A 27,933-nucleotide genomic window follows, 5' to 3' on the forward strand; every position below is an offset into this window, starting at 1 on the left:
TGACCCAAGTACCTATTCTTGGTCCTATACCATTCAAAATTTTTATGAATGACTTGGTTGAAGGTAATATGAAGGTCACATGTGTGCCCCTTTGACTGAATCCAGACTTTATAGAACAAATTCCCCAAATAAAAAGGATTTTTGGTCTGCAAACATGGACTCAGTCAAAGGTTGCACTTGGGGACCTAGAAGGCCACATGTGAGATTGAGGCTGCAGGTTCCTCATGCCTGGGTCCGAACAATGGGTTGCATCCAAGAGGATAAATAAGACTGGCTTTAGATGAACCATGGCAGTCCTACAATAGTCCACTTAGTGTTCATTGTATGATTTTCAGCAGATGCTGAAGTTGTGGCTTTCTTATTTACCTTCTTGAGTATTGTCTCTAAAGACGCTTCTCCAGAAGCCTGCCCAGAAACATCCTGAATCTCTGGTCCAAATTCAAAAACATTCATATGAATGAGACGTTGCAGAGTTAATGGATTTTCAGGGTCCGCAAGGGTAACATCAACTATTTGCTCAATAGCTGCCCAGTGTCTTGGCTTCAAAAAGGGGTTCCTCAAGTCTGTGATCACTGGAAGCTAGAAAACAAAAGCAAAGTTTATTTGCTCCCATTTTAATGTTGTGAAAGACAGTCAAATTATTAATGGAATCAAAGAATAGTCATCAATGGGTTGATATTAACTTATAATGGAGTAAAACAGGGTATTGGATGAAGTACATGGAAGAATTGTTACCAGTTTAGATTTCATTTGGGTGAAAGAATTCAATAATGAATAGAAATTTAATCTTTATGGATCATTTTAATACTAATTTTCAAAACAATGAAAGTATTTAGTATACTTTCACAGAATGTACACAATTTAATGAATGCTTAGAATTTAAATGTCTTTACAGAATAATGATTAAATATTAAATTGATATCATTAATTTGATACTTATTTTGTATCACTAAATTAATAGTATTAATACAAACAAATATTAAATAATAAAATGGACTGTCCATATATGAATGCCATTTACCAATTCTCAATGAAAAAATGCAGTGAATAGTTCCATTTCCTCATCCCCAATAAGAACTAAGTCATTTGGACTATTACAAATACACAAATTAAGAATAAAGAACATATGAAGAAAGATGCTATCTGCATCCAGAGAAAGAACTGATAACTAGAAGTATATATATATATATATATATATATATATTAGGTGTCCCTTAAGTCTGGACACATAGGAAATCTCATTAAATATGCATATTTTCAAGAAATGAGATGAATGAAATTTTCAAGAACATTTTATTTGATTAGCATAAATGAGATTTCATAGGAAGACATAGGAGACACATAGGAAATCTCATTAATTAAATTAAATTAATACCATTAATATGGAAAATATTCCCCAATAGCTAATGAAAACTTTTATTCCATGTGAAATTGTAATGGCTAAAATGTATGCTAATTAAGTAAAATGTTGAAAATTTCATTCATTTCATTTTTGAAAATATGCATAGTTAATGAGATTTCCTAGGTGTCCAGACTTTAGGGACACCCTGTAGAATAATCTCACACACACAAATACACCTATTAGTGTCTAATGGAAGCCATTTCTAGGGCAGGGAGAGGGGAAGGGAAGAAGAAAAGGAAAAAAAATTACATGATAACTATTACATATTTAAAAGGAATAGCAAGTTATACATAATAGATTTGCAGTTTCATATGTAATCATCTTTTTATTATACTGTGTTACAGAAATACTTGTTTTATTCTATAAATAGAAAAAAAACAGTCTTTTCTCTGTACAAACCTTTACCCACATTGAGTCCCTGATGATTTAAGTAGCATTATGTCAATGATGGCTGATTGGCTTGAGGAATATCATCTGTGGCTTTATGGCAGTTTTCCGATTCCTTTCTCTATAAACTCTTAGAAGGACTACAGTCCAGATTATGGAAAGAATTCTGCCCCAGCCCCAATCCCCTTCACAGTCACTTACTTTTTCCTTCATCATCTCCACCTTAACCTTGAGCTGTGGCACCACGTTGTTAGGGGGTAAACCTTTTTCCAACTGACTCACAAATTTGGCATACTTTGAAACTTGAGAATTTAGCGTCTCTGGATCCAGAAGATCAAATTTACACTGTAAGAATAAGAAATCACAGATTAGAAGTCGACAATGGCATGCTTCTTTAAAAAGAATGAGAGAAAAGGTAAAATGAGTAAAAACGATTTCTAGAATGTATATAATTGATTGCCTTCCACGAGCACTCAAGGATGCGTGCACGCTGGTCTATGCCATAGTCCTTGAACATGGCCCCTGGCCTCGGGTCCTGTGTCTTTGGAGCTGCTGTTGCTCCTGCCTGGAGCTCCACTGGCTTCCTTCAAGAGTCAGCCCCAACTGTCTCTCTTTCCAGGGGTCACTGAGTGATGATGCTCTCACGTGAGGACCACTTTCCTTCTACTCTGTACCAAGTGATTTTTATGTTGTCTACAGAGGGCTGTTTTTGCCTTTTTTTGTATCCACAATGCTTAGCACAATGCCTGACATACAGCCAATGCTTCATAAATGCTTGTTGACTGACTAACCATCAAGTCCATCTCCTTCACTTTATAGATAAGAAAACAGGCTGAGCAAGGTTGAGTGACTTGATCAAGGTCACACAGCTAGTAATGGTCTGAGACAGATTTTAAACTCAGGTCTTTCTGACTTCAGGAGCACTATGCTACCTTAATGACTTAATTCTTAAGTGGAAAAGCTCATTAATGCAAAAAACCTCAAGGGAAGAGTCTGGGTGCTTAGGTAGCATGTTCATTAGATGCTTTATAACCCCAGAGAAAACAAAACATCTTCCTTCTGGAGGGAACAAAAAAACCCTAGAATGTATAAGAATTATGGGTTATGTTCAGGGATGTGCTGCTAAATTTTTAACAACCAGATTTCCAAAAAGTTTATGCACTACATGATTTTAAGTTTAATTAGAATTATTACCATTTTATCCATAATTTTCTTAAATCTAGACAATCCACAAAACAATAAACCAAGCCTTGATTTGCAGCATTTGCTGATTTCCAAGGGGTAGATGCTCACTCTGACAGTTTGCTTCCATCAAGCATGGAAGAGCATGAAGACAGTCCAACAACCTGCCTAAAAGAGAGCAGGCTGTTTGTATTGCTGCCAAGGTCAAGTCCCACTGTGGATGACTCCACTCAAAGTGCAAGCTGGTTTTTCTTGCAGAAGGTTATGGGGCTTGAAGGGCAGTCCTGGGGGAATGGAGGGAACCTCCAAGGAAGAAAAAAAGGCTCCAAAGTTCAAAACAAAGAAGAGGAAGAATCTAAAGAGGCAGGGTTGAAGGCTGACCTGTGTTGATGAGTGGAAGAATATTACTGCAGAGGAGGAAGGAAACTCCCCAGGAACACTGAACCCAGACAGGGTGGGACTCTTTCTGCAGAAGTGGAACCTGTACCTTCTGAGCATTTGGAAGTAGAAACTTGTGCTGGGCAGCTAGGTGGTGCCATAGTGCAGAGTGCAGGGCTTGGAGTCAGGAAGACCTGAGTTTAAACGTGACCTCGGACACTTCCTAGCGGTGTGACCCTGGGCAAGTCACTTATCCCTATTTGCCTCAGTTTCCTCATCTGTAAATGAACTGGACAAGGAAATAGCACACCACTCCAGTATCTTTGCCAAGAAAGAATTGGACACAACTCAACAACCACAGCCACCACCTGGGCTTCAAGGAGTGTGGATGTGGACTCTGCCCTACAGCCATCAATCCTAACCCCCCCCCCCCAAAGCTTAGACTCTGCCCTGGCCCTGGCTTCCTTGGCTAGGAGAAGTAAATGTTCACCTTGTCTTGACCATAATCAGGGTCCCACATCACTTCCCAGCCACATCTATGTCATGCTTCTCCCCAGTCCTCTCCCCAGTTCCACATTATGAGATGTCCTCTCCCACTAGAATGTAAGATCCTGGAGGGCAGGCAGGCGCTCACTTGTATTTGTATTCTCAGTGCTTGGCATGGCGCCTGGCATCTAACACTTTAAAAACTCTCTGTCTCTCTCTTTTTCCTCTCTCTCTGTCTCTCTTTTCCTCTCTATTTCTACCTGTCTCTGTTTCTCTTTGTCTCTCTGTCTCAATATATCTATAGAGATCTCTATCATCTCTGTCACTATTCCTATACCTCTATACCTCTATCTGTATCTCTATACCCATCTACATTCAGGAAAAGTCAGAGGAAGAAGAGATGAATGGTGGTGGTTGGTAAGTCCCTGCCAACAGACATGGGCAGCTATTTACCGAACCGGCATTAACAATGGGGAGCTCTTTTATCATCCAGGGATACATATCTAGGATGTGGTGGAGAGACTCTTTAGAGTTATCAAATCCAATGGCTGCTGCCCACTCCGAGTGATTCTGGGGGGAAAGGGGGGGTATAATACTGCCCGAAGCAATCTGGAAAGCATTATGAAAGATTACAAAGTCCTGGACAAAAGGAATAAGAAAACGCAGCATCCTCCCCCCCCACCTCCCCAGGCCTTAAACTTGAAGACCTCAGGGGCACAGGTGATATGCCTTGTGCATAGTAGGCACTTAATGAAAGGCAGATGTCCTAGAAGGGCAGTGCTGATAAGGGAAGTCAGAACTCTCCAGAAGGAAATTCCAAAGGCACAAAGATGTGATTACAATGATGAGAAAATGGGATTTGTTCAAAGACCCCCATGTGGAAGCACATGCAATCTGATGGCCAGCTTTAATTTTAAACACAGGTAGGGCAGCTAGGTGGCTCAGTGGATAGAGTACCAGCCCTGTAGTAAGGAGGACCTGAGTTCAAATCTGCCCCCAGATATTTACTAGCTGTGTTACCCTGGGTAAGTCACTTAACCTGGATGACTCCCAATTAAAAGGAAAAACAGCTACATACAGAAGGTCTGGAAGCAAGGAAAGGTAGTAGAGATGACATGGTGTGGTCCTGAGCTTTCAAAACCTCAGAATGAGCGGAGGCCCACAAAGAATTGTAAGCACAACAAGGAGCTGCATTTTTGAAGAGAGATGTATTGGGGGAGATGGAGACAACACAGTGTAGTTGAGAGAGAGCTGTAAATAACAGCCAATGATATTTTATATGTATATATAGAGATACATATATATTCCCCCGCGACAATAAGCATATGCAAGATTGAAGTACTACAGGCTTCTTTCTCTGGCAAAGCTAGAGAAAGCTTTGGGGAACAATATTATAAGCACTTAAGGAACATATCTAAATGAACATTATAGGTAGTATATTAAAATATTCGGGGTTTCAGAACACATTGTTATTGTTTTCAGAAGGGGTTCGTGGAACAAAAATCACTGGGAACTACCAGGCTAGAACATGGAACAGATCTAATAAAATTAAATCTTAATAATAAATGCAGAAGCATATACTTGGGCTCAGAAAGTCAACTTCATAAACATAAGATGGCGGAACCATGATTGATCATCGTAAAAAGATACAGGCATGCCAGTGGGTCACAAGCTTAATCTGAGTCAATCATATGTAGGCCATGGAAGAAACATACAACCTTGGACTGGCTTAATAGAAGAATAAGGTTCAGAATGATGGAGGCGATGGTCCCATATCTGTACTCTGGTCCAGAATCAGATGTTGGGTTCTGGGTCTCTGGAGAGCATGCAGGGGACGATGACCACCTCAGGGTGAAGGGTCTCAGAATTTTACCTTATGAGTTTCACTTGAAGGAACTGAGAGGTTAGCCTGCAGAAAACTTTCGGAGAATATAAGAGCTATCTTCAAGTATTTTAAGGCTTCTTATAGGAAAATATAGATTGGATTTGTTTTGCCTTATCTTAGAGGGTAGAACCTTGGGTGTAGAAAATGCTGGGAAATAGACTTCAGGTGGAAGTAAGAAAACATTTCCTGACAATGAGAACACTCCAGAAAGGAATGGGCTGCTGTGGCAGTAATGCAGCCTGGCTCAGAAAAGAAGGCTGATGGTTACTTGTACATCAGGTACATAGTAAAGGGAATCCTTGATCTGACACCAATTAGAGTAAACAACCTCTAAGAAACCAATCACCTCTGAGGTTCTGTGGCATGGTGAATATTATCCTTCACATTCATACCATGGGACAATATTGTAGGCTATGCTGTTCTAGAATGGAAGAAGCATGTAATGGTGAGTAGAGAGGCAAGATGGAAGCCAGCAAAACCTGGCTTCCAATCCTGCCTCTGGGACCCTAGGCAAGTCTTTTAATCTTTCAGTATTCGATATCAGTGTTATCAAACTCAAATAGAAATGAGGCCCATTAAACAGTACCTAAGGTTCCCTGAGGCCATTATTGACTTAGAAAACCACATATTAGCATCGTCTATGTTCTGTTGTATTTTTATTTATTAAAAATTTTTTATTTATTTTATTTTTAATTTATGGAATAAAACAAGCATTTCCATAACATAGTACAATGAAAAGGATGACTGCACTTGAAACCGCAAGTCTATTATGTACAACTTGCTATTATTTTAAAATATATAATAAAATTATCTTGTAAATGTCTTTCTTTTCCTCCTTCCCCCACTTCCTCCTCCCCCAAGTTCTTGTAGCCTTTCTCTAAATTATTGTGAGCTTCTTGAGGGCAGAAACTGGTTTCTGCCTTTCTTCGAATCCCAAGTGCTTGGCACTGTGCCTGGACACATGATAGGAGCTGAATAAATGGATTTTTAAAAATTATTTCATTTTTAATTTTAATTTATTTTGTTAAATATTTCCCAATTGCATTTTAATCTGTCTCAGACCACACCATAGAGTATTTGACATCTCTATTCTAGGAACTTCTCTAAGACTATAAGTTATGGGGAAATTGCTGATTTACATTGGAAGGGAGAGCTTCCTCATCTGTGAGTTCTTTGTGCCAATGAAACTGAAGGTCTAGACCCTCCTCCAGTCTTAGAAGGAAGTCTTTTCCCCACTGTTATGATGACTCCTCCTTGGATAAGATCCATGTTTTATACAAGACCTTCTATAATGAATTCTGCTTTATAATAGATCTCTGTTAATGTGAAATTCCAGTGAATCACATGTCCAAGCTAGAGAAACTTTCCTTCAAGTCTAGGGTACAGAATTTTAAAGATTGACTTCTTAGAATGTTATGAGTGGAATCTTTGGAATCATTTAATCCAATGCCTTCCTTTCAGATATGAGGGATGCAGGAGGTTAAATACCTTGCCTTGAGATCACAGAGTTAGTTAGTGGTACAGTGAATACTACTCCAAAACCAGGTCTCCTGATGCCCAGCCCAGTGGAATTTGACCCTTAATAAATCTTCAGGGGAAAGAGATATCCAATTTTGGTCATTAGGTTTTAACTTGTAAGCTTGCGCTTAATTACTTAAGAATTGAAATTATGAAAGTGTATCTTTCTTCTACCTTTAACCAGTCTTCAAGGAGGATGTCCCATTCAGAGAGAGAATCCCAGAGCAACTGTTTTAGTTTCAGCTCCGCACTGACTTCTTCAAGAGCCTCAAATTTGGACACTTCTACCTTTAAGGAGAAAGGAAAAAGAATTAATCCAAACATGTTTCTCTTTGAAAAATGAAGTAAATAACTATCTTCTAATTCTCTGCCCATAGAATTAGACACACCAGCAAGGACGAATTTGTCAGTCACCTAAGTCTGTGGATGGCAAATGGACCCAAAGTGGGAGGAAAATTACAACAGCAGGAACCAAAGGCTAATGTCTCTCTGCTCCTCACTCTTCATATCCAATCAGTTGCCAAGCATTGCCAGTCCTACCTCCACTAGTCTTGCATCCTTCTTCTTTGCTCACATAGCCACCATCCTAGGCATCAGTTCTTGCACGAACTATTGCAAAAGCCTCCTGACTGACTCCTCTGCCTCCAGTCTCAACTCTCTCCAATCCATCTTCAAATTAATATTCATTTTTTGGGGAGGGCAATTGGGGTTAAGTGACTTACCCAAGGTCACACGGCTAGTTTTTGTGTTAAGTATCTGAGGTCGGATTTGAACTTAGGTCCTCCTGACTCCAGGGATAGTGCTCTATTCACTGAAATTGATATTCCTATATGGAAATTGATATTCCATACCACTCCCCTGTTCAAGAAGTATAATTCCCGTTTGTCTTTTGGATAAAACACAATAACCTTTGTAATCTGGCTTTAATATATGTTTTCAGAATAATTTCACATCTCTTTCTACACTCCCCTCCACCATATTCCAGCCAACATGGGTTCCTTGTGGTTTCCTATGCATGCCTTCCAACTACAGCCTCCTTGGCTTGGAAGAGGCTGCTCTCTGTACCCACAATGTTCTCCTTCCTAACCTTCACTTCTTGGACTCTATGATACCCTTCAAGGCTTAAGCAATTGTCTTTCCTGATCCCCCTCTATGGTTAGTGCTTTACTTCAACAGAAGTTACTGTGCCTTTATTTATGTGCATTCTATAGTTACTTATCTATGGATATGTTGTGTCCACCAAGAAGACTGTAAGTTTCTTGAAGGCAAGGGACTATTTTGTGTTTGTTTTTATGTCCCTGATGCCTAAAAACACACAATACATGTATAAATGCTTACTGAATTAAACTGAAAATCGAATTGAAATTCAGGAAAGTGGTAACACCTGAGTTGGATATCCAAGAAAGATAATGATTTCAACCAACAAAGGTTGGGAGAGAATCCATTTTAGACATGGAGGAATGGATGTGCAAATGCATGGAAGTGGTAGAAAGTTGAACAAGACAGAAAGGGCCACTAGTACAGTCTGGCTAGAACACAGGCTCTGTGAAGGACAGCAGTAGAAAATGAAAGGTGAAATAGAGTTAGCTTATGGTAAACATTCAATACCAAGAGAAGAAGCTTTATAGATTTTTAAAAATACATTTACAGATGTTGTTACCTTAAAGTTTTTCTGGTAGGATTTGTACTGGAAAGCACGTTTCTGGAGGTCATCCAGAGTCACCTGTAATTCACTCAGCAGCCCTTTTATCTTTGACTGGTCGGCTGCAATGTCCAAAATCTGTGGATCCTGTGAAATGAAAAAAAAATAATTAGCAGTGGATAATAAGTCTTTCAGATATGTGTAGCATAGGTGAAAGTCTGGGGTACGTGCTGTGTAATAAGGCAGGAATTTGGAACCAAAACTTAAGGTGAAGAGAAAGACCGCACTAAGTTTTCACATAGCATTTCTGTTTTCCATCTGTCCCTCTTTGCTTTCATTTGTATGCAAGACCAGAGGCTTTTGGGGTTAATAAAAACTCCAGACCCAAATCACTTGTGTGTATTTACCTTTTGCAGAACTCCCACCCTTTGTTTGGGGTGTTGCACACAATTAACATCAAGAAATCAAGTAGAAGGGTCAAAAACTTTCTAAAATTAAGTCAAATAGAGACATGGTACAAAGACCTCACCCTAGAGAACAGGAGGAATTTAAAACAAAGATTAAAAGCCTGTTTGTTGGTGCTACATAAGAGGGATGGTTGTTCTACGACCCCCCAAAAAATGAAGATTTTCCCTCTGGGAGACAAATTCACCTTTAGCTAAGGCTCTGGGAATTGACAGATTTCTCCTTCATGATGTAGAATTTTCTAAATTTCTTATTTGATACTGTGCATATGAAGGACTGTCTCCCTAAATAGCTTAAGAAACTTAAGCTTCTATCTGGGCTGTAATGAAAAGGAGAGAGAGTGTGCAGACTCCACTCTTCCTCAGCTGCCCCAATGAGTCAATTATTGGACTCGGGGAACATTGCCTAGCAGTGACTATGACCCCAGCATCCCCTGGCAGAGACTATATGCTATATAAGATAAGCATGGAAAAGGCCCAGAAAGAGAACTACGTTGACATAACCTGAAAACATCGGTGGCCCCATGGGATAAGGGCCATTAGTTGTCCTTTCCCTCAGATGGCCTTTGACCTATTTTCCCTATGTGTATACCTCCTCTACACACATACACTGGTTTATACATTTCCTCCCCATGGGTTCATTTATTCACTTTCCTTGGACACATGTAAGTTTCCTTTATGTGTCTCTCCTTACATGTTCCTGAGGCGTGTCCATTTTTCTACTAAGAGTATGTGTATTTCTGAAAGGGTGTATCTCAGGTTTATAGGGGAAATGTTATATTGCTGATTTACTTACTATGCTGTTAATTATTTTTTACTTTAAATTAATTGCATATTTGGATGCCTAATAAAAACAAACAAATTGATTAGAGGTCATGAGCTATAGTTTTGAGTTTATATGTTGACCCACTGAGTATCTGGAATCTACAGGATCTTAGCTTTTCTGGGAGTCCATATAAAAAAGAGGGCGTGACCCAGATGCTAAATGGCAGGGGCTCATCCAGAATATTCACTTTGGATGACCCAGTAATACAAAGATCTAGTAGAGAAAAATAATTTCTATTGAGTCTGTGATGAGGCAGTCATGTTCTCTAAGAAAATAAGACAATATTTGTAAAGTGTTAGGCACAGTGTCTGGCCCATAGTAGGTGCTATGTAAGTGTTTATTCTCTTCTCCAATTTTTCTCCTATCAGAAAAAAAAGAACTTCTAAATTTGTTGATCTTGAAGACCCAATCCAAAGATTTTTTGATTTACTAATTCTTCTGATATCTCAGGAAAGTAGTACTCAGTGATTATTCCTGTTTTTCAAAAAGAAAGTTTTTGAATGACAACCCAATACACACATTCATGTTAGTGGATACATGGATAAAAGGCAAAGAAATTAGTAAGCCCAAGCTTCACCATCAAAATGTGTAAACATTCTAAATTACATCCTCCTCACTGACCTCGGAAATCAGCCTTCCACAATACAATTAATTCCAGTCAACTAAAATCTTTTTTCAAAGCCATGACTTAAAAAAAAGAAGTCAACATTGCATCTTGAACATGGCTGGAAACTTATACAAAATATAAAATATGATAATAATCAAAGTCTATGGGAAAATATAATTCAGCATATAAGTTATGTTTTTACAAGGAGTGATGGGAAATTCATTCAATAGTTGTGGTGAGATTCACGTGTACTTTCAATTTTAGAAGTCCAAGTTTATAGTATCTATACTGTTACACTAAACACTTCCTGAAGAATAATCTTTTTTTTCCCCAAGTGAAACAATGAGAACAAAGTTCGTTGAGCCAATGTATAGCAAGAGTTACAAGGTATGATTGTAAATGTTTTGATTCCACATGATGGCACCAATTTCCCATACAACAGGTGAAGAAAGGGTTTTTAAATACCTGGGCTTGAAGTTTCACTTCATTCACTTCATTATTTAGCTCTTCAACATCCTTGTTCAAGTGTTGACAGAACAATTTAATGCTGGTGTCTCTTTCACCCACTGACTTATCGATGGCATTTCGGACTGCAATAATTGATGGCTTCATGGTAGCAAATACGGCAAAATCTTCAGGGGGTGTAGGAACTTGATACTGGTCAATAAGCTTATACATTTTAGCAACGGTGTCAGCTTCATCTTCAAGACTTTCAATCTAAAGGCAAGAGCATTCAATGTAGGAAACTCCCAACATTTTGGAATGTATCACTACTAATGTGTCTTACAATTTTGTCAAATCATCTGTGGACCTTCGTGCTACAAAGACAACCTTCTCTGAAGCCCGGGCATAGGAAATGAGAGTTTGCTGTTACAAGTGAATGTACAGTAATGCAATCCATTTCACAAATGCAATCACACAGGCATAATCATCACTGCACTGCATGGAAACTAGAACCAAGAATATGGAATGGTGAAGCCAGAAGAAACTCCAGAGATCATATAGCCCAGAGGAGTCCCATAAGAGACCCACAACACTTCCTAGTGTGGTCCAAAGTAGATTAAAAAGTAATGGGGAAATATTTAACAAATTACATAAAAACACACTAGGGCATAGATAATGTTAATATGTGGTTTTCTAAGTTAATATGCAGCCCACAGTCATCCTTGTGTACAGTTCAGTGGCCTCTGTTTCCATCTGGGTTGGGCATCAATGCTCTAGTCCAAGCTCTTTGTTTTACAAAGGAAGAAAAATCTGAGAGGGGGAGTAACTTGGCCAATGTCACACTGTACATTAGTGACAGAGGAAAAGGTTCTCTCAGTCCCATGCTCATTCTATTATACTGTAGTGAGAAATAACTCACACAAGTGACTATAACTGTTACTTTAATGGAACCAAATAAAGGTTTTCCCCCTCTTCTATTAGTTCTTCACTAGTATAAAAAGATCCAGTGTCAATGGTCATCTCTGATGCCACGACAGCTTTATTTCTCTTTGTCTCTGTCTTTGTCACTCTGTTTCTATTTTTCTCAGTCTCTTTCTGTCTCCTTCCATCTCTTTCCCTTTCCTTCACCCTCTCTTTTTTCCTCTCCCCCTCCTTCCCTCTCTCTTTTTCTGTCTCTACTCTGTGTGTCTCTCTCTTCTCCTCCCTCTCTCCCTCCCTCTTCCCCTCCTTCCCTCTCCCCCCCATCTCTGTCTCTGTCTCTCTCTCTCTATCTCAATCTCCTTCTCCCCTCTCTCTCCCCTGCCTTTCTCCCTCCCTCCCTCCTTCTTCCTCTCCTCCCTCTCTCGCACAAAGACATGGCATGTCTTAATGTCTGAAGAGTATTTCAGGACATGTAGGAGTTAGTCATACACTCAGACCACAGATACACTTTACTGGTACCAGGTGGTCAAGAAGTGTTTTGGTGAATGTCTGTTTGGGATGACAGATGGCACACCTGTTCTTCCTCTTGCATTTCATCTTGCAGTAAATGTCCTTTTCTATAGCTTCAAGCATGTGTCTAAACTGTTAAACAATTAGCTTCTATAGTCCGTTTTATAGCACTCTTATATAGTGTTAATTACACATGTGGAATCCAGTCTGCTTCCATGCACCGTCATGTCTTGTTCTTATGTATTAATAAAACACAGTGATTTATGTGCCCACCTGGTTGTCCAGAGAAAGGTGGGAATATTGGTCTAGGGATACATTAAACCCCTCTCTCTCATCTGAGAAAAACTGGCTATTTATTCAATGTGCTCAATATGCCAAATGCCATATTGTTTATTGCCACAATAACCTTCTCAGATGAGGCCTTCTTTCTCACTCCACTCCAGTGCTTTCTTTTCCCATTGGTGCATTCCTTCCAGAACATTTTTGTAATTCAAGTGCTTTATTGTCCTATGTAGTTCTGGTCAACAACCATAAGAAGCAAGTTCACAAAAACAACACCCCCTCCAAAAAACAAAACAAAACAAACCATGTTACATATTCTTTTGAGAACATTCTGAGGACAGTCATCCTTCACTACTCTCCCAGCTCTACTCCTGACTCTCCTCTCTTCGCTCATTATCATGTGTTGTCTCTTTCCATTAGAAAGTAAGCTCCAGGAGGACAGGGACTATCTTTCTTTCCTCCTGTAGTAGTATTTCTAGTATGTAGCACATTCCATGTATAGTGAGTACTTAATAAATACTTCTTGATAGGCTGTTATAGTTAACAGAGTATTGACCTTTAGAGAAAACTAGGTAGCCTTATTTACACCAGACTAAACACATATATGCATACACACACATACACACACATAACACAGAACTTCTAGGGGGATCACTATTGAACATAGATGAAGATGAATGTCAATTTAGATAGAAGAGGATGTTCCTTAAAGCAGAAATGCAAATTTTACACAAAGTACTGAGGGTTAGAGTAAAGAAATGGTCTCTGAGTTCTCTTTTCATCCCAAGATTCTATTATTTAGATTTGAAATGACAGATTGTTGAGTAGCTTATATTCCATAAAACTAGAATTATAGTGGAAATTATATCCAATCTATCCTTAAAAAGAAGTTTCTTTCTTCCACAAGACATCCAGAAAAATAATATACAGCAGAAACTGACGAAATGTGATATTTGTAAAACATAGCAAACCTTAAATTTCTATGTAAATGGTAGCTAATATTTTTATCATGATATATTAAATTTGCACCATATAGTGTCTCCTTAAACCCATGATATGTTGAAGCATCTACTGCATTTACAATGCATTTCTTACTGCATGCATTCAAATCTCAAATGGATAATATCTATTTGTAGTGTTTACTCTAAAGTGAGCTCAGAAGAAGACTGGGGCTCCTGTAAAAGGTCCTAAAGTATACTTCCCACCTCTTTTTTTTTTTTAAAGAAATTGGGGTTAAGTAACTTGCTCAAGTTACTTAACAATATAACATGGCCAGTTATTTCTGGGTGTGGTGCTAAGTATCTGAGCCTGGGTTTGATCCCCAGGTCATCCTGACAGTGGGGGCTGGTGCTCTTCCTCATCGCACCTCTTTAAAGAAACAGTCTTCAGTTCTGGGCCTGAAGACTCCAAAGATTAAGTTCATATGGCCTCAGATTCTCTGAAATCTCTCCTATCATTTCTTATGGCATAATATGTGACTCTTGGGGTAGTATGACCTTCTGAAGAGCAAAATGGTCATATCCAGGAGAAAAATTTGTTCTAGGAGAGCAACATTGTCAAGAAAAAAAACAACTTTAAAATACTAAAGAGCTCTGATATTTGTAATGAACAACCATATCCTTAGAGGTCATATGATGAAGTGTATGACCTGCCTGCTGACAGAAAGGAGATAGACAGAAGGGGCAGAAGGAGATACACTTTTCTACACATGGCTACTGTGGTGACTCATTTGTCTGGCTATGCCTATTTGCTACAAGGGTTCTCTCCCCTTATTTTCTCTTGGTTTTTAAATTTTGGGGGTGGGTGAGAGGTGAGCAATAATGAAGCTTAAAAAATAGGAAGGGACATTGTAACGCTTTTCAAAATTCACAGAAGAGGAAGAAGTCCAGAAGGAAGCACAGAAAATGGGATAGTTTTTAAAGTAACATGTAGAGTTAGTTATATATTTTTAAAAAGGGATGCGAAGTAGAAAATTGCTGTCTTGTATAGATTTTTATTTTTATGTTCTGCTGTATGTATAAAAACGTTCTTTTTGTGTGTTAAGTTAAAAAATTTTAAAAACGTGTGACTGGAGATGAGGACCTAGAAGAGAGATATCGTGAAGTTAAAAAATGACAAGATATAGCAACCAGTTAAATATATGGGGTGAGCAAGGGTGAAGATCCAAGAATGGCACAGAGACTGAGCATCTGTGTGCCTTCAACAGGAATGGGAAAGCTCAGAAGAGATGGGAGTTGGGGGAAGGTAACAAATTCTGTTCAGAATATGTTGAATTTCTAGATGCCTATGAGATACTGAGTTCAAAATGTCCAATAGTAAGTTGGTATTGAAGCTTCAAAGTAAGACTAGGACTAGAACTATAGACTTTTGAATCATTTGCATAGAGATGGTAACAAAACCTGTGGAGATGATAAAATAATCCTGTGGGAGAATATAGAGAAAAAAATGAAAAGGGCCCAGGACAGAGACTTGGAAGACACCCAACATTAGTGGGCATGACATGGATTTAAATCTAACAAAGGGTACTGAGAAGGCACAATCAAAAGGGGAGGAGGAAAACTGAAGGAAAGTAGTGTCATGGAAACCCAGAGTTTTGAGTACAGGAATGATGCAGTATATAATTGATGTATAAAGAAGACTAAAGCACTAGATTTAGAGTCAGGAAGACCTGAATTCAAATCCCAATTTAGATAATTATTAGCTATGTGACAGTGGGCAAGGCACTTACATTCACAGCCTTAGTTTTCTCACCTGTAAAATGGGGATAATCATGGCACCGACATCTCACTGGGTTGTTGTGAGGACCAAATGAGATAAGATATGTAAAGATATGTCAAGCAGTTTGCAAACCTTGAAGTTTATATAAATGCATGTTATTTATTATTATTAGCTGTAATTATTGTGTAGCACAGTAATGAATGCATCAGAGCAAGATATATATGTATACATATGTATATATGTATATATATGCATACACACATACACACACCCATGCTATTACTGTTGTTCAAAGCTTCATTTGAAGACTGTGACCCAAGGTCACGAATGTTCCCTAAATTTATGTTGGGTAAGAGTATTCAAGACACTTTGATAACAAACACGAAGAAAGAACTGTTTCCCCAAAGTAGTTTCTTAGGCCACAAGATGTGGCCCATTCATTCATCTTAGATGGGGCACTCACCCTCTCCTGGATTTCATCAAGGAAGATCAAGCTATTAACGTATTCTACAGTTGCAGTTGGAACAAACTGAAGTTTGTACTCTGCATCCTGGGCCTCAGAAATAATAGCATCCACTTTTTTCTTGCTTTGGAGAGGAAGCATGGCATTTATGACCTAAGAAAGCAAAAACATTGAATAAAAATCTTGAAATTTCACCTTTTTGCTGCAGGTTTTAGACTAATCTTAGTTATTTGACTATGAGCTCCTTGAGTGCAGTGACTGTTTTCAGTCTTGTTGCTGTATCTCCACCCCCTATTGTAGTGACTGGCACCACCAGTGTGGTTCAGGTGAGTGACCTTGGGGAGTGCTCCCAGATATGCTGGTGGAATTCTGAGATCTTTGCAAGGGGTTCCTTTATGTATAAGAAATTAGGGGGAAGAGGATAAAATCATGGAAATTTAGGAATGGAAAAACCTTCCAGATAATGAAGTCCAATCTACTCACTTTGAGGCAAGACCATACTGCTAAGCAATGACTTTATTCTTTGTTCTAGCTACTTTGCCATGTTGGCTTTCTGGAGGCATAGCAAATCTTCCTGACCATGTACCAGAATACTGGATATGAGAACTATATTAAATTTCTGTATCACTGAGATTTGTCAATGTGGCGAAAAATCTCTAGGCATGATTTCATGCCACAGGAGGCATGATCACACAATCCTTAAAATGTTCCTGCACCTCCTGGAACAAATTAGAATTACTGAGGGTGCAGGCCAAGTGGGCCCCAGTGGTCCCATAGAATACCCACACCTAGGGGCGGCTAGGTAGTGCAGTGAGTAGAGCACTGGCCCTGGAGTCAGGAGGACCTGAGTTCAAATCTTACCTCAGACACTTAACACACTTACTAGCCATGTGAATTTTGGGCAAGTCACTTAACCCCAAATGCCCTCCAAAAAGCAAAAAAATAAAAGAGAGAGAAGAAGAAGACCCACACCTAGAGCACTGAACTCTCACCTGACCACTCCTGGGGTGTGATAACTTCAAGGGAGGTGGGGAGAAGATTGAGAGAGGGGGCTCTCTAAAACTGGGAACAGAAAGGAAGAACTGGAGAATTTATTTTGAAAATAAGGAATGGCTAATAGTCTGTAGCTAACACTAAAACATAATCAATATTAGAAAAACCTACTGCTGAGGACCTCACATTATTGCAATATGTAACTTTCAGACAAAAATAGAGGCTGCACAATTTTCTGCATACTTACTTCCAAGCAACGCAGCGGTGATGGAATTAGTTTTTGTTTCATTTTTTTGGTATCAATAAGCAATAATCCTGTAATTCTGGTAGGCTTTAGACCTAAGGCATCCTTGTGTTCTCTATGATATTTATTGAGTTGCTCAGCAAAGAAATGAACACCTAAATAATTTATTACATAAGCAATGTGTTAGAGGTTCAAGGATTTAAATATTCAAACCATTACCTATTAATTTCATACATAGATTATGCTACATTTTAGTGTCTATGCTTAGATATTTAGCAATAATTTAATTTTTATAATCAATTTTGGAGGGGATGTGGAAAGACAGGCACAGTAATAAACTGTTTGTGGAGCTAGAAAATGATCCAACCATTCTGGGAAACAATTTGGAATTATGCTAAGAAAATTTGACCCCTAGATGCTACTGCTAAGTATGTACTGTCATTTTTCAAAGGCAGAAAGAAATATCACATACACAGCAAAATATTCATAGCTACAAGCTGGGTAGTAGTAAAGAAGTGGAAACAAAATCGATTGGAGAATGGCTTAAAAATGTCTTATATGAATGTAAAGAAATATTACTGAAACAGAAAATGAAGATGAAGAATTCACAAAAGCATGGAAACACTTGAATGAACTGATGTATAACCAGGAAAATAATGTGCACAATTATTAATGACCACAACAATGTAAATGGAAAGAATGCACACACAAAATGAAAATGAACAATGTAATTATAATGACAAAGGCAAGCCCCAAAGATGAAATGAGAAAATTCACCTCCCCCCCTTCCTTTTTTTTTTCAGGGGTGGGCACTATGGATATGGTACATATATGTGCATATATTTTCTTATTCTTTTTTTTTTTAGTTTTTTACTTAGTTATTTTTAGTTTTCAACATTCACTTTTATAAGATTTTGAATACTAAATTATTTCCTCTCCCTCTCGTCCCCCTTCCCCAAGATGACATGCAATCTGATATAGGCTCTATGTGTACAATCATATTAAACATATTTCCACATTAATCATGTTATGAAAGAATAATCATGAGAAAGAAATAAAAAGAGAGAAAATAGTATGCTACAATCTTCATTCAAACTCCATAGTTCTTTTTCTGGATGTGGATAGCATTTTCCATCATGAGTCTTTTGGAATTGTCTTAGCTCACTGCATTGCTGAGAAGAGCTAAGTCTATCAAAGTTGGTCATTGTGCAATGTTGCTGTGACTTTGTATAATGTTCTCCTGGTTATTACATTCATATGCCAAAAATTGTTCAGCCATTCCCCAATTGATGGGCATCCCCCTCAGTGTCCAATTCTTTGCCACCAGAAAAAGAGCTGCTATAAGTATTTTTGTACATGTGGGTCCTTTTCCTTTTTTTATGACCTCTTTGGGATACAGACCTAGAAGTAGTATTTCTGGATCAAAGGCTATGTACAGTTTTATAGCCCTTTGAGCATCATTTCAAATTTCTCTCCAGAACAGATGTATCAATTAAAAACTCCAACAATGAATTAATGTTCCAATTTTCCCACATCTTCTCCAACATTTATCATTTTCCTGTTTTGTCATATTAGCCAATCTGATAGGTGTGGTGTGGTACCTCAGAATTGTTTTAACTTGCATTTCTCTAATCAATAGTGATTTAGAGCATTTTTTCATATGACTATAGATAGCTTTAATTTTTTCATCTGAAAACTGCCCGTTCATATCCGTTGAACATTTATCAATTGGGGGAATGCCTTGTATTTTGATCAATTTGACTCAGTTCTCCATATATTTTGGAAATGAAGCCTTTATCAGAGACACTGACTGTAAAAATTGTTTCCCAGTTTTCTGCTTCCCTTCTAATCTTGGCTACACTGGTTTTGTTTGTGCAAAACCTTTTTAATTTAATGCAATCAAAATGATCCATTTTGCATTTCATAATGTTCTCTATTTCTTGTTTGGTCATAAATTCCTCCATTCTCCAAAGATCTGACAAGTAAACTATTCCTTGCTCTCCTAATTTGCTTATAGTATCTATCACCTTTTGTGTCCAAACCATATACCCATTCTGACCTTATTTTGGTATATGGTGTAAGATGTTGGTCTATGCCTAGTTTCTGCCATACTATTTTCCAGTTTTCCCAGCAGTTTTTGTGAAATAGTGAATTCTCATCCCAGAAGCTGGAGTCTTTGGGTTTATGGAAGAGTAGATTACTATAATCATTGACCACTGTGTCTTGTGTACCTAACCTATTCCAATGATCTTCCACTCTATTTCTTAGCCAGTACCAATTAATTTTGATGACTGCTGCTTTATAATACCATTTTAGGTCTTGTATGGCTAGATTGCATATACTTTCAAACACAGGCGATATATTGATTAGTTTTGCTAAACGGATTTTTTCCTCTTTTTTTATACAAATTTTGTTACAAGAAATTGCTATATGGGAAGCAAGAGGGAGGGATACAATTATAAATGAAGATAATAAAAAAAACAAAAGATGTAATTTTAAATAAATGGAACATATCTAATTTTGCATGTGTAGTTTTAAAAACCAGAAATGCAGAGGTTCAGCATAGTGATTTCCTTGTCCCAGTATCTATCATTTTTGTTAATTTGATTGTGTTGGAGCTCAATCAGTATAATTATGTTAGCCTCTCCCAATAAAGGAAGAAGCTAGTGGAAAGGCTCAAATCCCCTGATTCACCCACCTTAAGTAAAGTCTACGTTAATGGCCCAAAGTTCCTTTTCTTTTGAAAAGTTTGGAAGTCTACTAGTTGGGAATTCCCAGGTTTTCCTACCCATCAATGAATCAGCACCATTCCCAAATGCCTTCATTTACACGTCAAGTCCAGAAGCCCCACTCCTTCCCCTCAATGTCTAGTCCTATTGACCCAAACTTGGTTTGCTTTACTCTCTCTTGAACCGTGTTCTGCCTTGGGTGCTGTTCTTCCCGGGAATTCTGAATCTCACTCAGACTGCATCAGGACAACCCCAGAACCAGCCAGGGGGTGCTCCTTTAGGGACAGTGGCCGATACTTGTTCCAACAGGATCTTTAGCAATTCCATTGGCCCCTGACTATGGCACAGCCCTTTCCTGATCCCTTTTGGCCCTCTGCTGAGATGTAACTTACAGTGATTTTTTTTTTTTACTTTCAGATCTGCTCCTTGGCCTGCTGACTCAGAGAGATAGTCAGCCAACAAGCATTTATGAAGAGCTTATCATGTTCAAGGGACTGTGCTCAGCACCAGGGGTACAAATGCAAACCAAGAGAGCCACAGCTCATTCTGTCTAAGAGCTTCCACTCTAAGCAGGGAAGGCAGCCCGCACAAGGGAGCAAGGCAGGGGTGCCCCCGCAAGGCTGTGGTGGAGTCTGAAGAAGCAAGCATGGCTGCTTTAAGGCCCCAGCAATGGCAGAGAAGGGACCTGCAGGAACAGACTGAGCAGCCTGCTAAGGCCTGCTGGCATAGTCTGGGGAAATAAAGATGGTTCCAAAATGGAATGTCCATAAGAGTGTGACAAAAGTCATCTCACTGGAGACTCACAACAGCCCTGTGAATAAGATGCTACAATTATTCCCATTTTGGAGATGAGGAAACTGAGGCTGAGAGAAGTTAAGTGACTTGACCAGGGTCAAACAACTGGTAAGTCTCTGAGAAAGGGTTCAGATATCCTTCCCAATATCCCCCCTGACTGCCATCTCCTTCTAGGCCAAGAGTGTCCAAAGTAGGGAGTGGTGGTGTGCACTGCTCAGTGGAGAACACTTAAGAGTTAGATAGCCACCGGCAGCCTCTCCCCTGCATGCCTGCTTTCTAGCAATGCTGTGTTGGCCTCTTCCCCACTGCTTCTCTAGATACTTCTCTCCCTGCTTGAGCCCAGCCTCAGATCCCCGACTCATCCCTGCCCTCCTTTTCCCCCCCTCACTGCAGCAGCAGCTACTGCTGACAATGGGCGTGGTGTTCAAATAACAAAGTGTAGAACTCTTAGCTCTGCAGCCCTGCTCCCAACCTTCCAACTCCCCCACCTTGCAACTGGCAGGAGAACTTCAAAGCAAATAAAGAAAGCCATCCGCCACAAGGAAATGATTGCCTACCCCACCGTCTTGCCATCTACCCTGCTGCTACCCCTATGAGAGACCTCTTTCTGAAATTACCTCCCATTTACCCTGTATAACTATATTGTATGTACGTGGTGGATTGCATCTTGTCTCTCCTTTTAGAATGGGAGCTCCTTGATGGAAAGAACTGGTTTTTGTTTGTCTTTCTTTGTATCACTAGCACTTAGCACAATGCCTTGTGTATTGTAAGGGCTTAATAAATGCTTGATGACTGGCTGGAACCAGTCACCAGATCTGGGACTCTAATCATCCCCCACTCTCTCGTATCAGGAAGAATGGTATTTACTAGCTGAATTTCGACAAATACCATTGCACAACTGGTGGGCAGAATTGCAGAGTGAGTATCATAATTCAAAAAGCATTACCAATGATGTACTTCTATTTGGCTAAATGCCTTTTTGTGTGATATCTCCTTCAGCTATGAGTATCAAAATATACCAAACCTAGAACAGATTTTACAGTAAATATACTGTAAGCCAAGGTTTTCAAAAGCAATGAAGCACATTTGATCACATGGGTATGAATAATTAATAAATACTGGTAATATTCTATTGGGAGCAAAAAGGATTTATATCAATAAGATATCTATTGAATCTTTCTTATTCTTTTAAATTTTCTATTTTGGGACTTTTTAATAATGTATACAATATATTGGAGGAGTAAAACCTGTGTATAATTTGTAACTAAATGAAGGATGCATATATTAGGAGGGTTGCTCAATTTTAAAAAATTAATTAATTGATTTTTTAAAATGAACAGGGTGAATGAACAATCAAAAGTCTGGAGACCACTGCTTTAGGGTACTGACTTTTTGTTTCCTACACCCAATTCAGGGCAACTAGGTGGCACCATCATGCATAGAACATTGAACTTAGAGTGAGGAAGAGCTGAATTCAAATGTGACCTCACACACTTCCTAGCTGTGTGACTCTAGACAAGTCACTTAACCCTGCTTACCTCAATTTCCTCATCTGTCAAATGTGCTGGAAAAGGAAATGGCAAACCACTCTACTATCTTTGCCAAGAAAACCCCAAATGGGGTCACAAAGAGTGGGGCAAGATGAAAACCACTTAACAACAACAACTAACAGACTCAAGAATTTCTCTTCTCTTTGGGCTTTACTTTGACACTTGGTAGCAAATGATCGCTTCTCTAAAATGCCCTGTAGATCTCTAAGCATTTGTCACTGCCCTACTCCCAAGCTTCTTCCCCGTCATTTTCATGACCTGGTTCATTTCTGTGATCCAGAGTACTTCATACTTATAACAGTTTTATTTGGGGGGAAGGGGGTCCAGGAGACAAGAAGTAGTAGTTGAAGCTTGAAGACCAAGTCAGTATTCCCATCTCTCAGTTCCTAATTGCACTGGAAATAGCAATCCGATTTGACTGGTGCCCTGATATCAGGTTACTTCTCAAGCCACGACTGATAGTTCAAAATGATGCTTCAAAGGAAGAGATGATCCATGCTCTTTTAAGATTCCCCAGTGCCTCATTGCGGGGAAAGGAGAGCCTGGGCTCAGGAGCAGGTCCCGACCAGCTGAAGTGTCTTAAGAACCCGTCAGACAATTAGTAAGGACTAATAAGGAAACTTACCAGGTTCCTCTTTTTGCAGAGCATCTAAATCGAGACTTTCATTTTCCCTATAAAACAACTGGAACTTTTCAAAAGTAGCTGCATAGATGTTGGCAGTTGCAAATGCAGCATGTATGGCTTCCTTAAAATGAAATAAACACATAAAAATAAGGATCATGGCACACGTTTTATGAGCCTGTGAGCTTAGAGAACACAAGAAAATAAATTCAATGCCATTAAAATCAGCATTTTCCTGGCATAGTGGAGAGAGAAGTCTTCTTGGCTTTGAAGACAGGAAGACTTGTCTTTAAGACCCATTCCTGATATACACTGGCTATGTGATCTCAGGCAAGTTACCTTGCTTCTCAGTGCCCCCAATCAACTCTTCAAGACTGCAGCCCTAAGTTGTAGAGAATGTGTCAACCTGAATTGTTTAGGGGGAAGTGCCTCATTTGGGGGTTCCATGCCAATGAAACCACTAGTCCAGTTTCTATGAATCTGAAGAACTCATTCTTAACATCCATCAACTTTTCATCAACATAGTGATCTTAACCATAATCATTAAGCTGTTAAATTAATGACATCCATCTTTTATTAACATGATAATGTTAATGTGAACTGAAGTATTTTCAGAACAATGGACGATCTATCAGCCATGGGTACACATGACTTACAATTCCACCCCAGGACTTCTGTACTCATGTCCTGCCTAATTTATCTGCAAGTCCCTCTCTGCTTCTCTCTACCCTTTCATGCACACTCCCCTCTTTTAGAAACTATGTTCCAAACTTACATTAATAATAATGATAATAGTTAACAATTTTCATAACACCTACTACATGCCAGGCCCTGTGCTAAGTGCTTTACAAATATCTCATTTGGTCCTCTCAACAATCCTGGGAGGTATATACTATTATTATCCCCATTTTCCAGTTGAGGAAATTGAGGTTAAGTGACTTTTCCAAAGTCAGAGGGCTGGTAAGTGTCCAAGGAGAGATTTGAACTCAGATCTTCTTGACTCCAGGCCCAGCATTCTATCCACCATGTCACCCAACTGCCATGTTCTTCAGAAAGTCTTCTCAGACCACCTAGTGTTCCATCTTGCAAAAGAGCATGGGACAGAACCACTCAACACTGCACCACATTGGCACTGGTTCAAAAGTTAAAACTGAGCAAGATTTAAAAAAAAATATTATTCTAGTAAGCCCATCAAAATTTCTCATTTATCACTTTTGAGATCATTACTTCATTAGGGGGAAAAAGTATATTATTAATGTCACATCTTCCTTGGTAATAAATTTTTTGTTATAGTTTCATAGTTATGTCTTATGTGGCTGAGATCAGTTCTTAAGGAAGAGACACTGACATTTCAAATCATAATACTTATAAGCTAGGCAAGGTTCCTTACATGAGAGGCACCTTGGTGACACAATGGGCAGAGCTTTGGGTTTCAAGTCAGGAAGACTTGAGTTCAAATCCAGCCTCGGTCACTTACTAGCTGTGTGACCCTAGGGAAGTCACTTAACTCTGCTTGTCTCAGTTTCCTCATCTGTAAAATGGGGATAATAGTAGCACCATCTGCTACGGTTGCTGTCAGGATCAGATGAGATAATAATTGTAAAGTGCATGGTACAGTACATGGCACATAGTTAAGTATTATAGACATGTTAGCTATTGTTATTATTGTTACTATGACCACAGGTAAAGGAAGGGGGGAAATCACTGTCAGTTTTCAGTAATTTTGGTTAAAAAAAGAAAGATATACCTTTATTTGAAAAATTATGGAGTGAAGGTTTTTGTCATCGTCAAACACAACTGCTAAACTTGGACCTTCTCCACAAGTCTTTTCTTCAGGTTTGTTATTAATAATAGGACGGGTGAAAGAATCAAAATAAGGATCAGGCACCAGATTTGGGACCGATAGAACAGTGTACTCAAAGCGTTGGATAGTATCTGAAATACCTTCCTGTTAGGAAAGACAAAGACCAACAAACATCCATTTGTGATACTTCTTTATAATGCTGAAAAAAACCAACCAGCATCCATAAATTCTTAAATCAAGACTCAGGCATATAGTTTTTCCTATAGAATCAACTTTCACAAAGGTGTGGAACTTTCTTGTCTTTGTTAAGTTTTATCATGGACTGGAAATGAGTTTTTAATTAATATGAAATTTAAAATCAAGTAAAGCAGATATATGTATGAATGTAAATATATACTAGGTCCAAAACAACTGTCAGAAAAGTCATTAACTAAGAATCCATTTGTATTTTTGTCAAGGCTAATCATAAGAATGTGAGCCTTAATGTCAGCTCATGAAAGTACTGGCTAAACCATGGGCAAAATGTGTTTCTATATTTTCATTTGCTCATAATGCCCAGTGGTCATAATCAAGGTAGGTCAGAAGGGGCTGAGGAAGGAAAGGAACTTTAGCCAGAGTGACAGCAGGAGGAAGAATTGAGTAACATTTGGAAGGCTTTGAAAGTGTGAAAAAGGCCAGAGATGGAATTTGGGCAGGAGAAATTTGGAGAGAAAATGACAAGTTGACAATCAAAAGATGAAGGAAAATGACTCGGCCTGATGGAGAAGGATTTGGTTAGATGGAATCAGTAAGAAGTCTTTGAGAAAGACCAAAGGAAGAGAAGAAAGAGGAGGAGTTGGAGGTCCTGAAGAGAAAGGATCTAAAGAATGAGAAAAATGGAGGGACAAGAACTTGGCCAGAAGGAGGGGAAGGTCTTGAGTGAAGGAGGAAAAGGGTAAAGATGAAAAAGGAGAGTAAAACTAAAGGTAAGGCAAGGTGACAGGTTAGTAAGATAAGGAACAGGAAGTAGGGTATAGGACAAGGGTAGGGAACATGCGACCTCCAAACTTCACAGAACAAATCCCCTTTACAAAAGGATATGTTCCGTAAAACTTAGACTCAGTCAAAAGGTGGCACCCAAAGACCTAGAAGGCCACATGTGGCCTCCAGGCCACAGGTTCCTCACCCTTGGTCTAAGGGCTGAGGTGGAAAGAGGGGCTAAGGAAGCCACTAAGGCACTAACAGGAAAATCAGGAGGTAAGAAGGAGAGTGGCAACTCAGGAGTTGAAATCAATCACAAGTAATCTGAATGATAAGGATTGAAGACTTCATTAAAAAAATTGTTTTTAAATCAGCAAACATTTATTTTCTCTCCCATGCACCCACAACAATTCCCCCACCAACACAATTGAGAATGGAAGGAAAAGAAAACCCGTTATACACATGTAGAATCAAACAGAATATATTTCCACATTTGCTGTGCCCCCAAACACATGTCATTCTGCACTGAGTTCTTTCATCTCTCATTAGTCTTCTGAAATTGTGATTGGTCATTACACTGATCAGAGTCTCTAACTCTTTCAAAATGATTTGTTTTTTTTTTTTTACCATATTTATGTCATTGCATAAATTATTCTCTTGGTTCTGTTTACTTCATTCTGTATCAGTTTATATAAATCTTCATAGGTTTCTTTGAAACTATCCCTTTCATTATTTCTCACAGTGTAATTGTATTCCATCACATTTATAACTTGTCAGGCATCCCTCAATTTATAGGCATTCCTTCAGATTCCCATTTTTTATTTTTCTTTCTTTTTTGGGGGAGGCAATCAGGGTTAGGTGACTTGCCCAAGGGCACACAGCTAATAAGTGTCTGAGGCAAGATTTACACTTGGGTCCTCCTGACTCTAGGACCAGTGCTCTATCCACCATGCCACCCAACTGCCCCGCAGATCCCCATTCTTTGAAAAGAACTATAAATATTTTCCTATATCCTTCGTTAGAATTGATTTTGCATAGGACTATCCCTTTCTTTATTTGCCCTCCTTCAGTTTACCCTCATGCTAATTCCCTGTTCTCCTTTCTCCCTTTTCCCTCACATTTCCCTGTTAAGTGAAATATATTTTTGCAGCCATCTGTGCATTTGTGTATTCTTTCCTCCTCTGACTGGTTCATATGAGAGTGAAGTTTGATATCTACTTGAAGTGAGATGTCTACTTGAGCACCTCAATTTGTGCCACCATTTACCTAACTTTCCCCCCTTCCTTACTCCACAGTCATTCCTCTTCCCTTCTCTTAACAGTCTTCATCAAGACTGAACCACTTCAAGGCCTTGTCTACTTCGACTTCCTCCAAGACCTTCGAGAATAGGGCTCAGAGGGGACATGTCTATCTGTGATCTCTCCAAATTATAGGAGAAGCAGTTTATGCTTGTTAGGCCCTTATCAATGTTCAGGTTTATCTTTTTATGTTGTTCTTAATTCCTGTATTTGAACTTCTGAGTTTCTCTAAAACTTAAGTCTTTTTCGTGAGAAATGCTTGAAAATCCTCCATTTCATTAAAGATTCCTTTCTCCCCTTGTAAGATGATACTCATTTTTGTGAGGTAAAGTCATTCTTGGCTGTAAACCTTTTATCGTTTGTCTTTTGGAATATAGTATTTGCAAACTCTCTGTCCCTTCAGAGATTATTATTTGTGATCCTGACTCTGGTTTCTCAGTATTTGAATTCTTTCCTTCTGTTTCTAGCGTTTTTCTTTTGAGTGATGTCCCTAGGAGTTTTCATTTGGGGTTTTCTTCTTCCACAATGCCCTCTGGTTCTAAGAGCTTGGGAAAATTTAAAGATTTCTTAAAAAGTGATATCTAGGCGCTCTCTCTCTCTCTCTCTCTCTCTCTCTCTCTCTCTCTCTCTCTCTCTCTCTCAGTCTTGATACTCTGGTATCTTAATTATTCATAAATTCTTCTCTCTTTGATCTGTCTTCCAGGTCAGTTGTTTCTATTATGAGATGTCTTATAAGTCTATGTTTTCAGTCTTTTGGAATTCTTTGAATATTTCTTGTTCTTTCATAGTGTTGGTCTAGAAGGTTGTAAGGTGGGAAAACATA

The 27,933-nt window shown here is 38.8% G+C and overlaps 1 protein-coding gene across 1 annotated transcript in view; it reads right to left on the reverse strand.

Annotated features, from left to right (window-relative positions):
* The window catches only part of DNAH6 (dynein axonemal heavy chain 6), a 252,951-nt gene that overhangs the window by 192,225 nt on the left and 32,793 nt on the right, over positions 1-27,933 (reverse strand). Inside the window, exons 10-18 of the mRNA XM_069067144.1 lie at positions 24,796-24,996; positions 23,052-23,172; positions 17,356-17,507; positions 16,116-16,268; positions 11,243-11,494; positions 8,899-9,027; positions 7,413-7,526; positions 1,991-2,134; positions 367-579 (exon numbers count right to left, since the gene is read on the reverse strand). Of these exons, the coding sequence (XP_068923245.1) occupies positions 367-579; positions 1,991-2,134; positions 7,413-7,526; positions 8,899-9,027; positions 11,243-11,494; positions 16,116-16,268; positions 17,356-17,507; positions 23,052-23,172; positions 24,796-24,996 (1,479 nt within the window). The remainder of the gene's footprint in view (positions 1-366; positions 580-1,990; positions 2,135-7,412; positions 7,527-8,898; positions 9,028-11,242; positions 11,495-16,115; positions 16,269-17,355; positions 17,508-23,051; positions 23,173-24,795; positions 24,997-27,933) is intronic.

The sequence above is a fragment of the Petaurus breviceps genome, unplaced genomic scaffold (assembly GCF_028583685.1).
Source record: "Petaurus breviceps papuanus isolate PSGF00001 unplaced genomic scaffold, PetGlider_PUasm1.0 139, whole genome shotgun sequence".
NCBI lineage: Eukaryota > Metazoa > Chordata > Mammalia > Diprotodontia > Petauridae > Petaurus > Petaurus breviceps.